Consider the following 17122-nt stretch of genomic DNA (forward strand, 5'->3'; position numbering starts at 1 on the left):
GTAATATACCAGCATATATAAATATATATATATTGTTGTTGTTTGTAGATCACTGTAGAGAAATAATTGTAGAGCCTATAATTTTTGATAAGACTCTATTATGAATTGATGCAAAATTAATGAAGACAACACCTGAATGTTTAAATATTTATTAACAATCCAATGTTGTGAATGTTGGCACTTGAGCAATTTATGGATTTTATTTTCATGTCGCTAATATGATAAATACAAATGATAGTGTTGGGCTAAAATGTACAACGGTCACAGCAATTATTAATATGAACATAAATCCATCTAAACACACCAAGCTGAAAAAATTCAGAATGTTTTCAATCACCCAGTGACAAAAATGATGAGCCTTTGGTCTGAATTACCCCTCAGTGTTTTAATTACAATCATCTGCGAATAGGAACTATATTGCACCTGTTGGAGAAGACAAACAAAAAAATTTACATATATAAAAAAATGGAAACTTAGATTCAACACATATTTATAATAATTTTATGCACTTATGCAATTTTAAAAGGCTTGACTTAAAAGTACTGTAAACAAAACAAAACAAAGCTAGGAAGAACATTTACAAAATTTTAAATATTAACTACACATGCTGGAAAAGGTATCCCTGCAGGCAGACAGCTACTGTTTCAGCTTGAAATCTGACAGTATTACTGCATCTATAGCAATGCAATACCTGTTAACAAATTATATTACTGTTGAAGGGAATGGGTGATTCAAACATTACAATTAACAGATGAGAAAAATCACCAAACCACACATCGGCTCAGTTTGGCTTGTTTGAAATTTCTAGGTGTTCTGCATCCTGTAATCATTCTTCAATTGAATGGCGTCTTTTAGATGACACATCTTTTAGGTGAGAGAACTTTGATAAGAGAAATTTTGGAAAAACTATCAAACTGTGAATTCTATTCAAATTATTTGGCGTAATGCTGTGCTAGAGAATGCTGTAACAACATGATATATAATATTACTAGTTTAAGACACTTTTAGTTAACCCTGGCTCATTGATTATTCATTCATTCATTATCTGCAACCGTTTATCCAGTTTAGGGCCGCGGTCAAGTGGGACAATACTCCGGAATCACTGGGCGCAAGGCGGGAAAACAGTCCCCCACAGGGCAACACATACACTCACACCTACGGACACTTTTGAGTCGCCCCTCATTGATTATGACAATTTAAAAAAAATTACCCCAGTAGACCTCTTCCAGACCAGCGCTGTGGAGTCAGGCTAAGATGCACACTCTGTCCATTCCGAACCACTGCAATACTTACAGATTTCTAAAGGGAGGCAGAAAAATACATGTGCAAAATATACAGCAAAAGGGATGTTCACTGGTTCTTGAACATTTAAAAAGTAAATATAATTTTGAAACATCTCTTCTTTATTTGTGACATACCCCCTCACTGTGTTGGACCACAGAAGCAATGTTTTGCAGGTTCTGGAAATTGCTTGTGTTGACAGAACCAAACTGAATGATCTCATCACCCATGTGCAAGCCCTGGGGACAAAAGGAAACATTTATAAAAAATATAAACCTGAATTATCAATTTATGCTAAATAGGTCTAAACCTGTCAAAGGGTATAAAGGAGTATATCAATGATTTTCAAACACTTTGTTGAGTTAAGACCACCATTTAGAGTCAATTGATGTGAAATGCTCTGTACCAGGACATTCAACCTGCAGAATTCAAAAGGTTTAAAGCCCCTACAAGACACCTTTTAGAAAATTATTAGATTTTCTTGGTGTGTATATAACATGTCTATATTTGTGATGTAGGCATTGTGATTCTGTAAGCTGTTAAGTTCTGCTTCAACTAACCATGTCAGATGTAAGCCCTCTGAATGACATCTACATGACATAATTGTGCCCCCCCACCCCCCAAAAAAAGAATGAGAAATCATTTCCCTTCATTTATGCTTTAAAAAGTCTACAAGGAATTTAACCTCACCGCATGATAAGCAGGGGAGCCCTGCGTCACAGCATCTACCCGAGCAAATGGTGGTGGCAAAGATGCCTCCTGCTCCATTCTCTCCACTTGGGCTTCGGCTTGATCCTGCTCACGCTTAGCCCTCTCCCGTGCATGCAGCTTATGGAGAGCCTCCTCAATCTCCACCATGATAGCTTTATGATCATTCTGCAAACCTGGCAACAAAACACTTCATTAAATTTGATTATTTTGACTATCATAGACTACACCAAGTTTTGGTATGGGAATTTTCATGCTTTACTGCATGGCAACATTATCCAGGCCAAATTAAGGGTGCATGCATTATTGAACTTTCTTATAATATCATAATACTCGCTACTATCACTGACCACTGAAGTGTTCTTGATAAAGTAATAAGCATTTGCATTTTTTAAATGTTTTTGGACATGTTTAGTTACCTACATGAGATACTGTGTCTTGCGGTCCGAATCTGGACCAGATCTACATCTGCTCGAGGATAGCCTTCAACATCAACTAGAGGAGCATGCATCCCCACATCTCCTTGCTGAAGGTACACAAATGCAATGCAGGTAAATGTTAATTCAGCTGTGCAGATACAATTACAGTGAAACACAGACACCCATAAAACCATCATAGAAAGTTAGATGTATAAGTCATGTTCATAATTGTAAGAAACATTCTCAGCATTTTTATGACATGCTAAAACATAATTATGAGACCTTTATTAATATATCTTATTAAATAACAATACAGTCACATTCTGTGTTGCTCTAAATATTGTATTAGCATCTTCTAATCTGTTCCTCAGCGGTCCCATAGGACCACCACAGAGAAGGTATGATTTGAATGGTGTATAATTCTTAGTGCAGCAGTGACACTGATGTGGTGGTGAGGTGTTAATGAGTTCCAAACAAGTTTAAGTGGATCAGACACAGCACTGTTTTGTTGCACATACAAAAGGTGGAGACTCTGTGTAATTTGCTGTGAGCGTTAATGCAACTAAACAGTCCAAGAAACGCATCTACACGTTCAAAATAAGGGACCGTCGTCAAATTGCACGTCCTTATGAAGTTTTGTGCTGAACTTCAAAATCTCAATGTCTTTAATATAGGGCCCGAAACTCTACATCCAGTGCATTAAGGATTGCCTAGATAATCATGACTAACAGTTAGCAACTCTGAATACACTTTAGTGTTTAATATTAATTAAATAAAAAAGAAAATCAATAACTAAAGTGTGGATACATACCACTGTGAGCAGAATGATAAGAAAGCCTTGACACCAGAAGTGCGAATTTGTCGAATGCTGAATATAAAACCAATTACACTGTGGTCGATAATCACAAGATTAAGTTATTTACAAGACTTCGTTACCCATATGTTTTATTTCTGTGCTCTTATTTTCTCAGTGGCTGACTTTATGAAACCAACTTAACACCGTGGGCAGTGACATGCTAGCTACATGCTAAAAGGCTACACTTTTACAGTCTGTAGCTGGATAGAATACATATTATCATCATCAAGCAGAGTCTTGATTTACAGAAAGTTGTAGTTCGGGAGAAAAATGTCAACAGGCCAAACAGAACATCACTGCTTGAGCTAGCACACGGCTACTAGCTTGATTAGCGCATCTAGCTAAATAGGACGACGTTTATAAGACAGGACCCCGATATAAACTTACATCCTCCAGCACCTCGTAGTACGCTTTAATCTGCTCTTCAATTTCATCTTTCTTTTTAACCAGACGCTGCACGTCCTCCACTGTAATTGTAGGACTATCATTGTTGTTTCTGTCTTCTGTCATTTTCATGGCTGACTGCTCCAGAAACTACAAGTATGGTTGGCAGAAAGGCACAAAACTAATATCTGCGTAACGCTTTTCTCATTTTTAATAATGGGACGTTTATATCTGCGCCTTCAGTGTGTTAACATCAAAGGTGCTTTAGGTCGTATTTATCACCAAAAACTTAGAGCCCCCATAGAGCAGGTGTCATGTAACAGGATTCAGTACAGAATCACCCACGCCACTCTGTGTAACGTTTATTTCATTATGTAAAGTCACTGGTGAAACAAATGATTGTGCTATTGAGGTCCTCAGTCAATGAACCTAGAGTAGGCCATTTTTATATAGACAGGCAAGTGTAAGCTATTTTTATAAAATTCATTCATTCATTATCTGTAACCGCTTATCCAATTCAGGGTCGCGGTGGGTCCAGAGCCTACCCGGAATCATTGGGCGCAAGGCTGGAATACACCCTGGAGGGGGCGCCAGTCCTTCACAGGGCAACACACACACATTCACTCACGGACACTTTTGAGTCGCCAATCCACCTACCAACATGTGTTTTTTTGGACTGTGGGAGGAAACTGGAGCACCCGGAGGAAACCCACGCAGACACAGGGAGAACACACCAACTCCTCACAGACAGTCACCCGGAGCGGGAATCGAACCCACAACCTCCAGGTCCCTGGAGCTGTGTGACATTACCTGCTGCGCCACCGTGCCGCCCTATTTTTATAAAATATTTTACAAAATAATTAATCAATTCATCTTACCAGTATCTTCAGCATTCCTTCCAAAGTTAATAAACCAAACATGTGAATGAGCACTTCCTGAATACAGCTCATTACATTGTTTCCCAAAAATTTTTTTTCTTACAGTCCACAATATAACTGAAATATGCAGCTCACCAAGTTGTTTAAGTAGAACTACAATTCACTGTGTGCATGATTTAATACATGTATTTGTTTTTCTTAATTTTTTACGAAAGGTGCCAATACTAGACTTGACTAGAAATACTTAAGCTTTCCTTGCTCAAAGAAACAAATTGGAGGAATGTTCTGTTGATTTTTATTAGAAACTGAGAACAGTTTGAACAGTTTTCATATTAACCAGATATATTTATCTGACAAGGTGTCGCTTAAACATGTAAACAAAAGTAACTTGCTGCATAGACATTTTTTCAGACTTGTCACATTTAAAAGTGTGGGCCACTGTCACCCTGAGACACTGGAATTATAGTGCTCCTATAGGAAATAATGTCCAGCCCAACAGGTGGAGCTGAAACCTCTGAAAGTGCAATTGGTTTCCTAATTAATACAATAGCACTGTGCAAAATCATCCAAAACTTCAGCACTGCTTACAGCAGAGGTTTAAAAACGAGCTGTGTCTGGGCCTTAGCACCATACAGTTTAGTCATCTGCCTCTTTACAAAAACCATCAACTCATCAGCAAAATAGCAGGATCTTCATAAAACAAATTCAAGACATCAGAAGAAGACAAACGTTAATATTTTCAGAGCTGTGGCTAGGAGGAAGCCTGGTTTCACACCTGGTTTATAGGAAAAATATCATTCAATCACTGAAAAAAAGATAGCAATAATCATGATCTAAAGCAGGGATGCACAGTTTAAGTTCAGACAGCTGTTTCTATTACTGACCAGCTTTACTGGGTGGATTTGTGTAAGGTAACTACCAAAATGTGCTGGACACTATGGCTGTGCACCCTGATCAAAAACTTTCCTTAAGGGAAATTTCAATTACACATGGATCAGGAGAGTTAAAATGGGTTCCTTCCAGGCAAGAACACTTCAAACTTTAGTGTCTTTCCTCATCAAAACAAACCTTAAGACAACTCATCAACTATAATAAAAGACAGAGTTGATTTCACTGCTTGAAGTGGAAAGGTATTTTGCTGTGTCTCAGGTGGAACCCAATTTAACACCACTGAGAAAATAAAACATACACTCATGAGTCAAACATTATGGCCACCTGTCTAATACGCTATTGACAGGTGGTCATAATGTTAACAGTTTCTAATAGCTATTACAAGAATATTCCTTAGGAACATTTAAGTGACAGCTTGTGAGGCGAATTATGACGTTAAAGAAAACAAAATAAATCAAGAATATATAGAGTGTATATTACATCATGTATAACAAAACAAAATACTACAGTAAACTGTTAGTACCTGCTTATACACTACTGATATTTTAAACATATAAAACCTGAATACGTATGCATGTAGTACAACAATCACCAGTTCTGTATAGGTCTACCCTTCAATACACCGGAACCAACAAAAGCTTTCCATAAGGCTGCATATACACTGCAGGTTAAACTTACTTTTATTATTAGATTTTAAAATGGATATTTAAGTAATATAATATTACATATGTGGCATATACATACATACACATATATATGTTCTAAAACAACTCGTGTACCTGACGTAATGTATAATGACTGCAAGTCCTAATTTACTTCACTGTTATGCTTAATAAAGCCTTTAAACACTTGGACATTTTGATGGAGTATTGAGCGGTTTTAATCCACATTAAATAAGGTGGATGTTACTTTGTGTCCATTATAACCATGCCACAAAAAACCTGAGACACTGAACATGCAGACGTAACCTGACATGGGCGATGTGATGTGTGTTCACAATAACACTAATCATGGCCCAAACTTGAAGGTTGTGCAGTGTTTACATCATTCTTAAGTCATTCAGTGTTAATCAGAAAAATGAATACCTCAGGCTGTAATAATCTCTTGAAAGAATCATGCCAAATACACAACAGGTATTACACTGAGCTCATAGGTCTTGCATCACTGAAGCTTTTTTTTTTTTGATTTTACACTTATTTTTGGGGATATTTTCTATTATTTTTCTATAGATAATGTGTTTACTGAACCTGCAATACGTTTGTAAACTTTGTTTCATGGATGGGACTAGTGTTCATTAGGGTAGTTTGCTTAGTAGCATGTGTGCTGTTTTCACAGGTCTTGATTAATGACATGGATAACAAAAACCCTCTGGGAAGACAAATGGTGTAGAGTTCTGCTAGTGACACCTTTCGTAATAAAGTTAAAGCGTGCAGATGAAATGTGTGGGAATTACTTAATATATAATGTATGGGAAACAGAACTTGTTCCCAAGTATTAAAAAAAACAAAACTTTCCCCACACACTAAGTGATTTGTATGCCTACATTTTATTTTGCTACCAGAAGGGCTCTGTACAAAAGCAGATATTATTAAATATTGATATACTTAAAACTATGGTTTTAGCAGCTGTAGTTTCATACTTTTTTAAATAAAATCTCTGGCTTGCTTATATTTTATTATTTTCATATATTAAATTTTCTATTTTTTCCCCCCCAGTACAGTATTTATGAAACCACTTGAACGGCAATTACGACTAGGTTTAAACCAGGCCCCAAACAGCATATAGGGTGTTTTACCCAGCAGTGTAGATGCAGCATATGAGCAAATGTCTAGGATGATACCGTTTCCTTAAACATATTCTCAACACTCTGTTTCTCCAGGATCAGTTTCATTGGAGGCATTGTCTCTGAGCACCAAAACTGACTGATCTCTGGCAATGGCTGCAGACTTTTCCAATGACAAGCGGTTCTCAAGCAGCTGAGACTGGGCTGCAATTTCATCCATTTTTTCCTGCACAGACCGTACCCACTGCTCCAGCTGCTCCTGAAACGCTTGTACTCCTTGGTTCACATTCTCTTGACGCTTCTGCAGGTCCTCCATCTGCTCTTGGTTTTCCCGGGCCTTTCTCTGGCCTTCACTCTCTAAGGGCCTGGGGGGTGCTCTGTGTCCATTCATGTAACTGTTGAACTCCTCAGGAGTGAGGTTAAGCGCTGGGCCGTCTAGTTTCTCAATGAAGGCCACTGTACATGACTAAAGAAAACACAGAATGAAGAGTTGACAGATAACAGAAATAATACAAAGACATAATTCAAGACGTAAATCTTGTAAAATCTTTGTTAAGCTATGTTGGGTGAACTCATGGCCTTAGTAATTTTCATTTTATATGCAATATTATATTCGAAATATAGGAAAGGTTTACAAGACCACAGCTTTGGAAGATTCAGAAGCTAAACCTAGAGCATGGGAGTTTTTAGACATTTGGAGTGGCCATGAAGATTGATTTATGGGCAGCCTCAAAATGTTCTGGAATGTTCTGGAGGGGAATGGGCCAGGGGAACACTTCCAGCTCTGCTCAGCAAGCATGGTAAAAATATGAAATCAAGTAAGGGTATTGTTGGTCATTGGAAGAAGCACTTTGTGGATATTATAAGCCTAAGGGATATGCCCCTTATTCAGATTCCATTTCTTTGGTGAAAGTTACTGAGATATTTGGAAAGCTCTACAGTTGTAAGCCCCCTGTATTGGTTGAGATTCACCTGGAATTTTTGAAGTTCCTCGATATTGGGGGCTGTCTTGAGTGATAATATCTGTAATATTGCATGGCTATTGGGAACAATGCCTTTGGATTGGCAGACTGGGCTGGCAGTTCCCATATTTAAAAAAAAAACTGAGTGGCAATTATCAGGGTATCACATACATCAGTCTCCTTAGGAAAGCCTATGCCCAGGTTCTTCACCTAACTGAGGGGGCATAGGAGTTTGCTACTTAACCCTATGTGTTTTGCAGATTTAAAGAAGGCATATGACCAAGTGCCCCCTCTAGGGTGTTTTTCTTCCTTTGGGCCCAGTGATTCCGGGTAGGCTTCGGACCCACCGCAACCCTCTTGAAAAATTTCCCCCTCCCATATACTAATGCCACAAACAGGAAGTTAATATTGCCAACCATTCCCATTTTATTAAGGTGTATCCATATAAATGGCCCACCCTGTACATTCATATTGTATTGGCAAGTGCTAGTAATACAGGAAAATGAAGCAGTGGCAAAATAAATATACAAGCTAGAGAAAACTATTTATACATTGATTTATTTTCAGTGTTTCAGATATTGCAGTGTGCTAAATTCAGTGGAACTGGCCAAAATGCAATGTTTATTAGCAAGAAGTAACATACAGATAAAATAAAAGTTCACTAAAAATCATAATACGTCATGGGAATTAATCATTTTATGCTTAACTCTATGTACTGAACGGAAACCTACCAAGTTGGTGAAGTAGTAGCCAGTCTCTCCTGCCATCAGGCTGTGAGGCAGACCGAACCGAGTGATATAGTTCATGTTGGAGTGAAGACGAGGTGGGTTAGCCCTCAGCACAACATAAATCAGACCTGACAGGAAGTCATCTGCATTGGCTGGCTGGCTATTGGTCAAAGCTAGAGCCTGGAACACATTCTGACTGCACTTGGACACGCACGTTAGTTTGTCCTGAGGTGCACGTTTGGCATCCATTTCAATGATGGCTGTGGAACACATTGTTAAAAAGTATTTTCTTTTAAGTGTCAGCACACTTTCATAAATTTTGGAAATTATATATATCTCAAGACTTAACACAAATAAATAAACAAATAAATGTACATATGGCATATATTAGAAAGCATTATGTAATTAATGAATGAATTATGAAATAAAATTATTTTAGAGAACAAAACAAGTAAAGCATTTGAGTACAATTAAATATGACTGACAACAACCTGTGATTGCTGGTAAATACGGGTCACTGTCAATTCCACCTTTGGGGAACGGGACGCGTAGCATCTGAGGGGTGACCCAATTTAAAGACCTGGCAGATCAAACCACAAAAAAAAAGGAAACTGAGCAAACTACAGGACTTTAAAGCAAACAGCAACAAACAGGACCTTAAAGCAGGGGTTGGGGAAACTAACGGCCAGAGACCAAAAGGGCTTGTTCATTTCCGTGCTAGAAAGCTTCATTAAATCTGCTATTATTTTTTTTTATTTAAACTTTAATTTACTTTAAAAATATGTCATGTGATTTTCTAAATTGGAAATTGAAATAAAGGACTGCAAATGTACTGTTTTGTGTTACAGCTGTGTTCAGTGGCAGTGTGAAATGAAGAGGAACCATAGTAGTGTTTATTTTAGGGACATTAAGATTAATATAAAAGGAAGAGCAGGTTTTATAGTTATCAAATACTAGCTGTATTACAGTTTGTAAATAAGGGTCTGTCTCAGAAGCATCTTATAAATTAACATTAGCCAGCATATGTTGGGACAGGTGTGTACAGAGGGCCAATAATAATAAATAAACAAACAGCTTCTGAGGTGTACCTTTACATGCCAGTCTGTACACTGCAACACACTAATCAATCAGAGGAAGAATAGTCATTTGGACCAGAGCGATTTTGGCAGCACAAGTGAAAGATTTTTATATTTAAATATTGGCCTTAACCTTGGATTGCAGTTATTATTAAAGGTAGAGAACAACAGAGCATTGTCAAACCAATTTCCTAAATGTTTATAAGATGTTTCCTGTTCCTGTGGTAAATTAAGTGAGGGTAGTCAAAGCACCCTTCTGACCAAACCACAAGGTAGGCAAATGCATTTTGAACATTGGAGAAAGCTATCCTGGACAAATCAAGGAAATGTTTTGCTCAGTTGTTTAATAAAATATTTTGATGTTATATATAAACAATGGTTAAACGTGTAAAATATTTAATTCCCTAAGGCATGCGGTTTACTAAGTGAAACTAAAGAGCAATTTCCATCCATCCATTATCTGTAACCGCTTATCCAATTTAGGGTCGCGGGGGGTCCAGAGCCTACCTGGCATCATCGGGCGCAAGGCCTAAAGAGCAATTTCTGTCACAAAAACAGACATTCAAAAATACTACACATATCTGGTCTGCCTACAGCTGACTAGTTCTACTCATTTACGTTGTATGGGTGTTCAGAATGGACTGATTTTTAGAGGCAAAGCACCTCACTGAACTGGCTTCTTTCATCTAATTGTTCGGAATTGTAACCAAGGGGTGGTATTTCTCATAATACTCATATTTAGGGACTGCTCCACAAGAGGGTGCTATTGTGCGTCAAATCAAAAACACATTGTCCTCATTGAATTGAGATCTTTTACATATTGGTTAATTCTTTCTAAACAGAGTTTGTAAAATAATTATTTACAAAATATTTACTATATTTAGTATACAAAAAATTACACAGAAGGAAAAATAAAGTGGGCCTTTAACCAGTGGCACACGTTTTTTAGCAAGAAAATCACCAAACTGTGCCAGAATCCCAACCTCAATAATCTCCCTGCCCTGCATTAAAGCAATCTGTCCGGCCTTCTGAGAATATCTGAAGGGTAAATATATCTCACTTGATCCTTCGCTGAAGTATCAGATCCTTCTGTTCATCATCACAACTGTCATGGCAAAACACCACCTTATGCAGACGTGTCATGATCAGCTTCTCAATATGTTCCATCATTTGTGAAAGTTGTGCTTCTGGCAGACCTGAAAGTAAAGGCAAAAAAAATAAATAAATAAATAAAATAAAAAAAAATTTTAAATCATACATGTCATAGAATCAGTAAACATTTCATAATGAAATTCAATGCTGGAAAGGCATTAATTCAAATGCTGGGTTTTTGCCTTAAATAAATATAAATCAAGTAATATAAAATATGTGATGGAACTTTGAACATTATATTTATTGAATTAAATTGATAAATTAATAAATAACAAACTAAAACAAACACTATATTCTTTGTTCTGTCTGAATATCCCTGGTAAATATTATGTAGCAAGTAAACACATCGTTCAAAATGCAATGCTAGACAAAATTAATAGGCTATAAAAACAAATACAATCTTAAAAATAAAAACATTCTGATTCATGGACATTTTTTATACCCACCATTAAAGTGAACAGCAATGTTCTGGTAGAAATCCTGCACCAAGTCTGACTGCTTTTCAACAGGTAGGTCCTGAAATACAGAAAAAAATGGTGACCTGCACAAGGGCTTTGGAGTTATGTGGAGGAATGCAATAGATGGAAATTATGGGTTACTGGAAAACATATAGGTAGGAAACAGATAATTACATGGTAGGCCTCAATGGTGTTCAGGAAGGCTGTGCAACGGGAGTGCAGCCGCTGGGAGATCGGCTTTCGCAGTAGCTTGAGAAAGCCTGGGAAGTCTCCAGGCTCCAGACTCTGAAAGGCCTTCAGAGCTGCTTCCTGACCTTCTGAAGTCTCTACCAGTGACATATCAGAATAGGGTACAATTACTGACCAATAGCTAGAAAAAATATTCTGAAATATGACTGGGTGATATGACAAAAGTATATAGCCAATAAAAACAAAGTAACACAGTCCTCATACATTGCTCAGGTCACATACACACACACACACACACATATATATATATATATATATATATATTGTCTGAGAAAAATCATTAATGCCAAAATTAAAAAGTCTTTAGCTACACTGGCTAAAACATTTCAACATTATATATCTCTAGACTTATCTACTACAACAAGGGTTAGCTAGGCCTCTCCAAATTATTAGATGTTACTAAGCTGGGAGGGTGAAAACTAGCACGTGTCATTGAATAACATGCTTTCAGGACAATGTTTGACTAAGTTAACTATCTAAGAGTGTGCTTAGATTTGCATATCACTCTGAGTGTGAGTGGTAGGGCGGTCCTAACCACCCAAAGAGAGCACAAAATATTTGTGCACTATGTTCAGCAACATAGAAATATATGTATGTATTTCCACAGGTTATAAAGCACTTAAAGGGTGATGCTACTACTCAGTAAGTTAACTTATATCAAGATATCACACATCATAAATACCCTGCCGTGGTGGAGAAGGTGTCCCCCAAAACAGTCGCTTCATCGTACTGGAGCGTCTTCCCTTCTCCACATTTTTCTTCTCCTCAAATTTGGAGAATGTAAGCTGAAATCCTCCATCACCTTGAAGCCTGATGGTCATCAAACAAAAAGCAAGTCATCAGACACCTGTTGTAAACTCATTATACACTTTATTAGAAGCTAAAATGTTCTACTCACAGCCCAGTTTTTGAGATCCACACACACATAAAATTACAGACTGTATGCAACCTGTTGTCATGTAAAATTTACTAGGCACACAGTGCCACATTCACCAATGAAACACTTGGTAAAATCAATTACACAGCCAGATCATACGGCCTTAAATATTTGCAGAGTACCTGAGTACCCGTGAGTCCCCTCCTTCACAACTCTCAAGCAAGTCTGGCAAGATTCATGCATATAATTTGCATGAGGTTAACTGTTGATGTTAAAACTTTCAACACTTGCTAGCTGCAGTAGCCTTATTGCTCCACAAACCAGAGCTGGTCTAAATTTGAAGAGTGGAGTAAATTTGAATTTAGACTGAACTATTCCTTTAACATTTACTTACTTTAATTTACAAAATGTTAGGTTCTCATTCCTTACCCATTCTCTGGTTTGTTGGTTTCAGTCTTGCGGATTCTCTCTCTCCAACACTTGGAGCAGTAACCCTGCCAGGCTGGGTTGCCATAATAACCACAGCCATCTTTACAGAGAAGCTCAGCCTGTGAAACATGGATTCCCCTTTTCTGCTCACCCCACATTCTCCTCGATGCCACTCCTCCACCTAGCACACCAAACCTGTTGATGAATTATCGTTTTAAAACTACACTCCAAACTCACACTCATGCAATTGTACTACATGTGGTATTTTCAGATACTCAATGTTTCACCAAAGAGGACACTTCATTTCAAAAAAATAAAAACAACAACAAAACCCTACGTCATTGACGTGAAGAAATGAATTGTACCCCCTTGTGGAGCCTTTCTAAACCAGAGTATGTGAGTGAGTAAGTGAGTGAGTCAGTACAATGAGTTGCTTCTTCTAAAAAATAGATACACTGAAATTAGTGAAATAGCAACTTAACATTATAATCAGTAAATACAACATCTCACTTCCAGAGATTTAATTATGGAACAGCATTATCAGGCTAATGTCTGCAGAAAATACTAAAGCTGCTAGTGTATGTGTTGTATAAAAAAAAAAAAATCTAACCTAATCTTGTAGTGTTTCTGGCATCAAATTCAAAATAGGCACCATTTTTTCAAAACATCTGAAATCTTGTCTTTATACTATTTACAGTTAAATGTAGTTTTGCATTCGATTCTCATTTTGCATAGGGTCCCAAATTTTCTGCAATGATCATTCAGGCCTGAAACAGAAGTAGACATTTGGACCAATGTATTTATTCACCTCCTGGCTTTTATTTATATTTCCATCATTTAATTGCAGATTGAAAACATCAATACAGAATAAAATGGCAAACCAAAATAAAGAAATAAATAAGTAAAAATCTACTATTTTTGGGTTTAAAAATGTGTATTTGGGTGCTTGTGATAACATCATTCATGTGCTGCATTTTCTTATTCACCAGGGTCTTGTAAGACAAAGCAGCTACATTAATGTATTCAGGAGCTACACAGCATTTTCAAAATGTGTCTAATATACGTCTGTAAAGTGCCCAAAATCTTTAAAGTAGTTTGTCACAGTACATCAAGATTTGTCTGATCGTGACATAGAACAGACCAATGTAAGTCTACATGGCACACAATTCTAAAATGTTTTGGCCCCAATGGTATGGCATAGCGCTTACGCAGTGTGGTGTGCTCTGATAGTTTGAATGGCTTTGCCAATCACGGCAAGGGGCCATCTTTGTTTTCAGCAGAGTGATTACTGTTGGCTTAAAGATGTACCCATCATTCCTGACACTTCAGATAATCACTATGAGCTGTCTTTGGAGAAGTATGAACAAGATCCTGCATGTATACAGGGACATGAACAAGCCTCAACCAAGAATAAAAGCAAGGTCTATTCATTGATCAGACGTGCCCACAGAATCTAAGAAAGAAACCTTTAAGCTCTGAAATCATGAATATTACATTTTTTTTCTTGGTTGCCTCCCTTACTTGACTTTTTGCACAATCACACAGTTAAACAACAATCACTTATTTTACATCATATATTTATTTATTGACATTACTGTGTACAAATCCATTTTCAGTCTGAAATTAGTTGTGATTGTAGGGTACATATATTTTTATTTTTTGTCAAAAATAAAAAAAGCCAAATTATATTTATCCTGATTCCATTTATTAAAAAAATAAAAGCAGAATATATCCAAAGGGATGAATATTTTTATAGGAAATAGTTTAGTTTATTTAGCCTGAACCAGCCCTGCTTCTGTGTAAACAAGTTTTAAGACCTCAGTGACTTAAAATGTGCATGGTCATCAGATGACACCAAAAAAAATGTGAATTGACACCCACCACCTCTCCTTTCCTCTCTGGTCAACTGCAAGTGCTATATTTGTGGAAGAAAATCATGTAGTTGTAGTAGTAAAAACTGCCCAGGCACAAAATTGTAGATCATTAAATTCAGTGTGTATGGCCACTGAATGCTGAAGTGCATAGCAAGTAAACATCTATAGTCCCTATTGAATTTCTCAGTCCCAAGCACCTTCTGGAAACAACCTCATCACAAGAACATTGGGTTGGGAGCTTCATAAATCAAGTTTCCATAACACAGAAGCTACAAACAGGTTTAAGACCACTATGTGCGACGCTGATTGTCAGTTTTGGTGCTACAAATAACTATCTGGTAGTTTGATGGATGCATACCCACTCTAAAGTGTGGGGGAGGAGTGATAGTATTCTGGGTCTGTTTTTCAGAATCTGAGCTTGAGCTTTTAGTTCCTGTAATTGCTAATCTTAATGCTACAGCATACAAAGATATTTAGGTCAATTCTAGCCTTCCATAAAGCCATTCCTGAAGTCTGGAGGCACTTACAACCACAATGAGGCCATTTAAAAAAAAAAAAGGGTGGTGTCCATATACTTTTGTCCATGTAGCAAACATCAGGACTAAGAGGCTATACTGTTACTGTCAACAGAAAACCAAAACAAAAAAAAGAAAAAAAGTAATTCTTTAAATTAAATTTAAGTTAAATTAATTGGGACCTTTTGATTTTTATTTTATTTTTTAAGAGAATGTCAAGAAAGTGTAGAATATTTGTTGAATATTTTCAATGATCTGGCTTTTACTCAATGTTATGATTCTACATAGAGACTAAACTGTGCCAAACACAGAAACCTTCCTTCCTCTAAAGAAACAACTACTTTGTCTGATGTTACATTTCTAAAAGGAATTATTGGATGAGTGAGAAACATAAAATGCCACCAACGTATAAGACTTAAATTTGGGGACCTGGAAGATGACCTTAACACTTTACAGTTACTCTTGCTCTAATGGTGGGGACACAAGATGTGTACATGATATGTTCAGTCTGTGTGTAGCTTTCATCTAAATAGGGCGCTTTAAGGCGAGAGAGGGCAGCACTCTGTAAAAACCAGTCTAGTGAATCCAGAACATGACAAACTCGTGACTACAACCATATTATACAGTTTAGAGCTCAAACAGCTCAAGACACCAAACCCGACGATCACGTCTGAGTGTTTACAGCGTTAAGACAAATTTGACAAATGCAAATGTAACTTTACTGAAAACAACGAGAAAAAAATGACACCAAAACACAAACAGCCAACGCCGTTGACGTTAGTTATCGACATCAACGTTTCCAACTCCCCTGTAAACGAAGTACACGGTATGACACACGGATTAAACTGAGTTATATGGGTTTCCTTTTTAAATCCATGCGTCTCTTGGTCGGTTTCAGTCATTTAATATGTATTTCCTGTAATATTTTTTAAGTTCACTTTGCTCTGTAATATAGCTAAACAACTCTAACAGACGCTTCGTGTTTACTTGTTTTAAAGTTACACAAAAATACAGGCCAGTCGTTATAATTTGGAGTGTAATAACACAGCCTGTGTTCATTTAAAAAGTATTTAAAAGCTGAGAGTACCTGGCGGGACTTCCCTCGGTAGTGAGCCGGTGTTGTTGTGAAACGGGAAAAACATTCAGTTGTTGCTTTCCTTTTCTCAAAGCGCAGAGACACACTCCGCTCAGAGTGTCTATCGCCACCTGTTGGAGCGGAGTAGTCGCGGTTGCCAGGTTGCAGCTGCGGATTTAGTAAACAAGCTCAGCAAATAAGTGCAACGATCAAATACAAATGTTTTGTAGGCTTAATTCTAAATATCCCAGCATACTAATCTACACGACAGCTGTTTTCAAATTTTATACACAATAAAGTTATTTATTTAATGAAGATTATTTTATATTTTAATTCACCAAAGAATCAAGATTATGCCAATGGCCATTCTTCTGGCTTAAAGCCTGTTGAAAGCTTGTGGGATGAGGTAAAGATGGTGGTGTATGGTGGAAAGGTCTCAAATCCTTTGTCATGTTTTCTCATCACATGTATTACGCAAGAAGACTCAGAGCTGCAGCTTTTACAATGGGAGGCTGCATGAGTATTAA

At 37.2% G+C, this 17122-nt stretch overlaps 2 protein-coding genes across 2 annotated transcripts; both read right to left on the reverse strand.

Annotated features, from left to right (window-relative positions):
* Positions 1-163: 163 nt before the first annotated feature.
* On the reverse strand, positions 164-3941 carry LOC136679400 (26S proteasome non-ATPase regulatory subunit 9-like). Its single transcript, XM_066657902.1, has 6 exons — positions 3652-3941; positions 2413-2515; positions 1972-2165; positions 1419-1520; positions 1211-1299; positions 164-423 (listed from the first exon to the last, which is right to left on the reverse strand). Exons 1-6 carry the CDS (start codon positions 3778-3780, stop codon positions 396-398), a joined length of 645 nt encoding a protein of 214 aa, XP_066513999.1. The 5' UTR covers positions 3781-3941; the 3' UTR covers positions 164-395.
* Positions 3942-4828: 887 nt separating this feature from the next.
* LOC136679694 (rab5 GDP/GTP exchange factor-like) lies at positions 4829-16737 on the reverse strand. Its single transcript, XM_066658357.1, has 9 exons — positions 16608-16737; positions 13132-13326; positions 12508-12635; positions 11751-11902; positions 11565-11634; positions 11027-11162; positions 9382-9470; positions 8894-9150; positions 4829-7666 (listed from the first exon to the last, which is right to left on the reverse strand). Exons 2-9 carry the CDS (start codon positions 13287-13289, stop codon positions 7277-7279), a joined length of 1380 nt encoding a protein of 459 aa, XP_066514454.1. The 5' UTR covers positions 13290-13326; positions 16608-16737; the 3' UTR covers positions 4829-7276.
* Between the last annotated feature and the right edge of the window lie 385 nt (positions 16738-17122).

This window comes from Hoplias malabaricus, chromosome Y, assembly GCF_029633855.1.
Source record: "Hoplias malabaricus isolate fHopMal1 chromosome Y, fHopMal1.hap1, whole genome shotgun sequence".
NCBI classification, from domain to species: domain Eukaryota; kingdom Metazoa; phylum Chordata; class Actinopteri; order Characiformes; family Erythrinidae; genus Hoplias; species Hoplias malabaricus.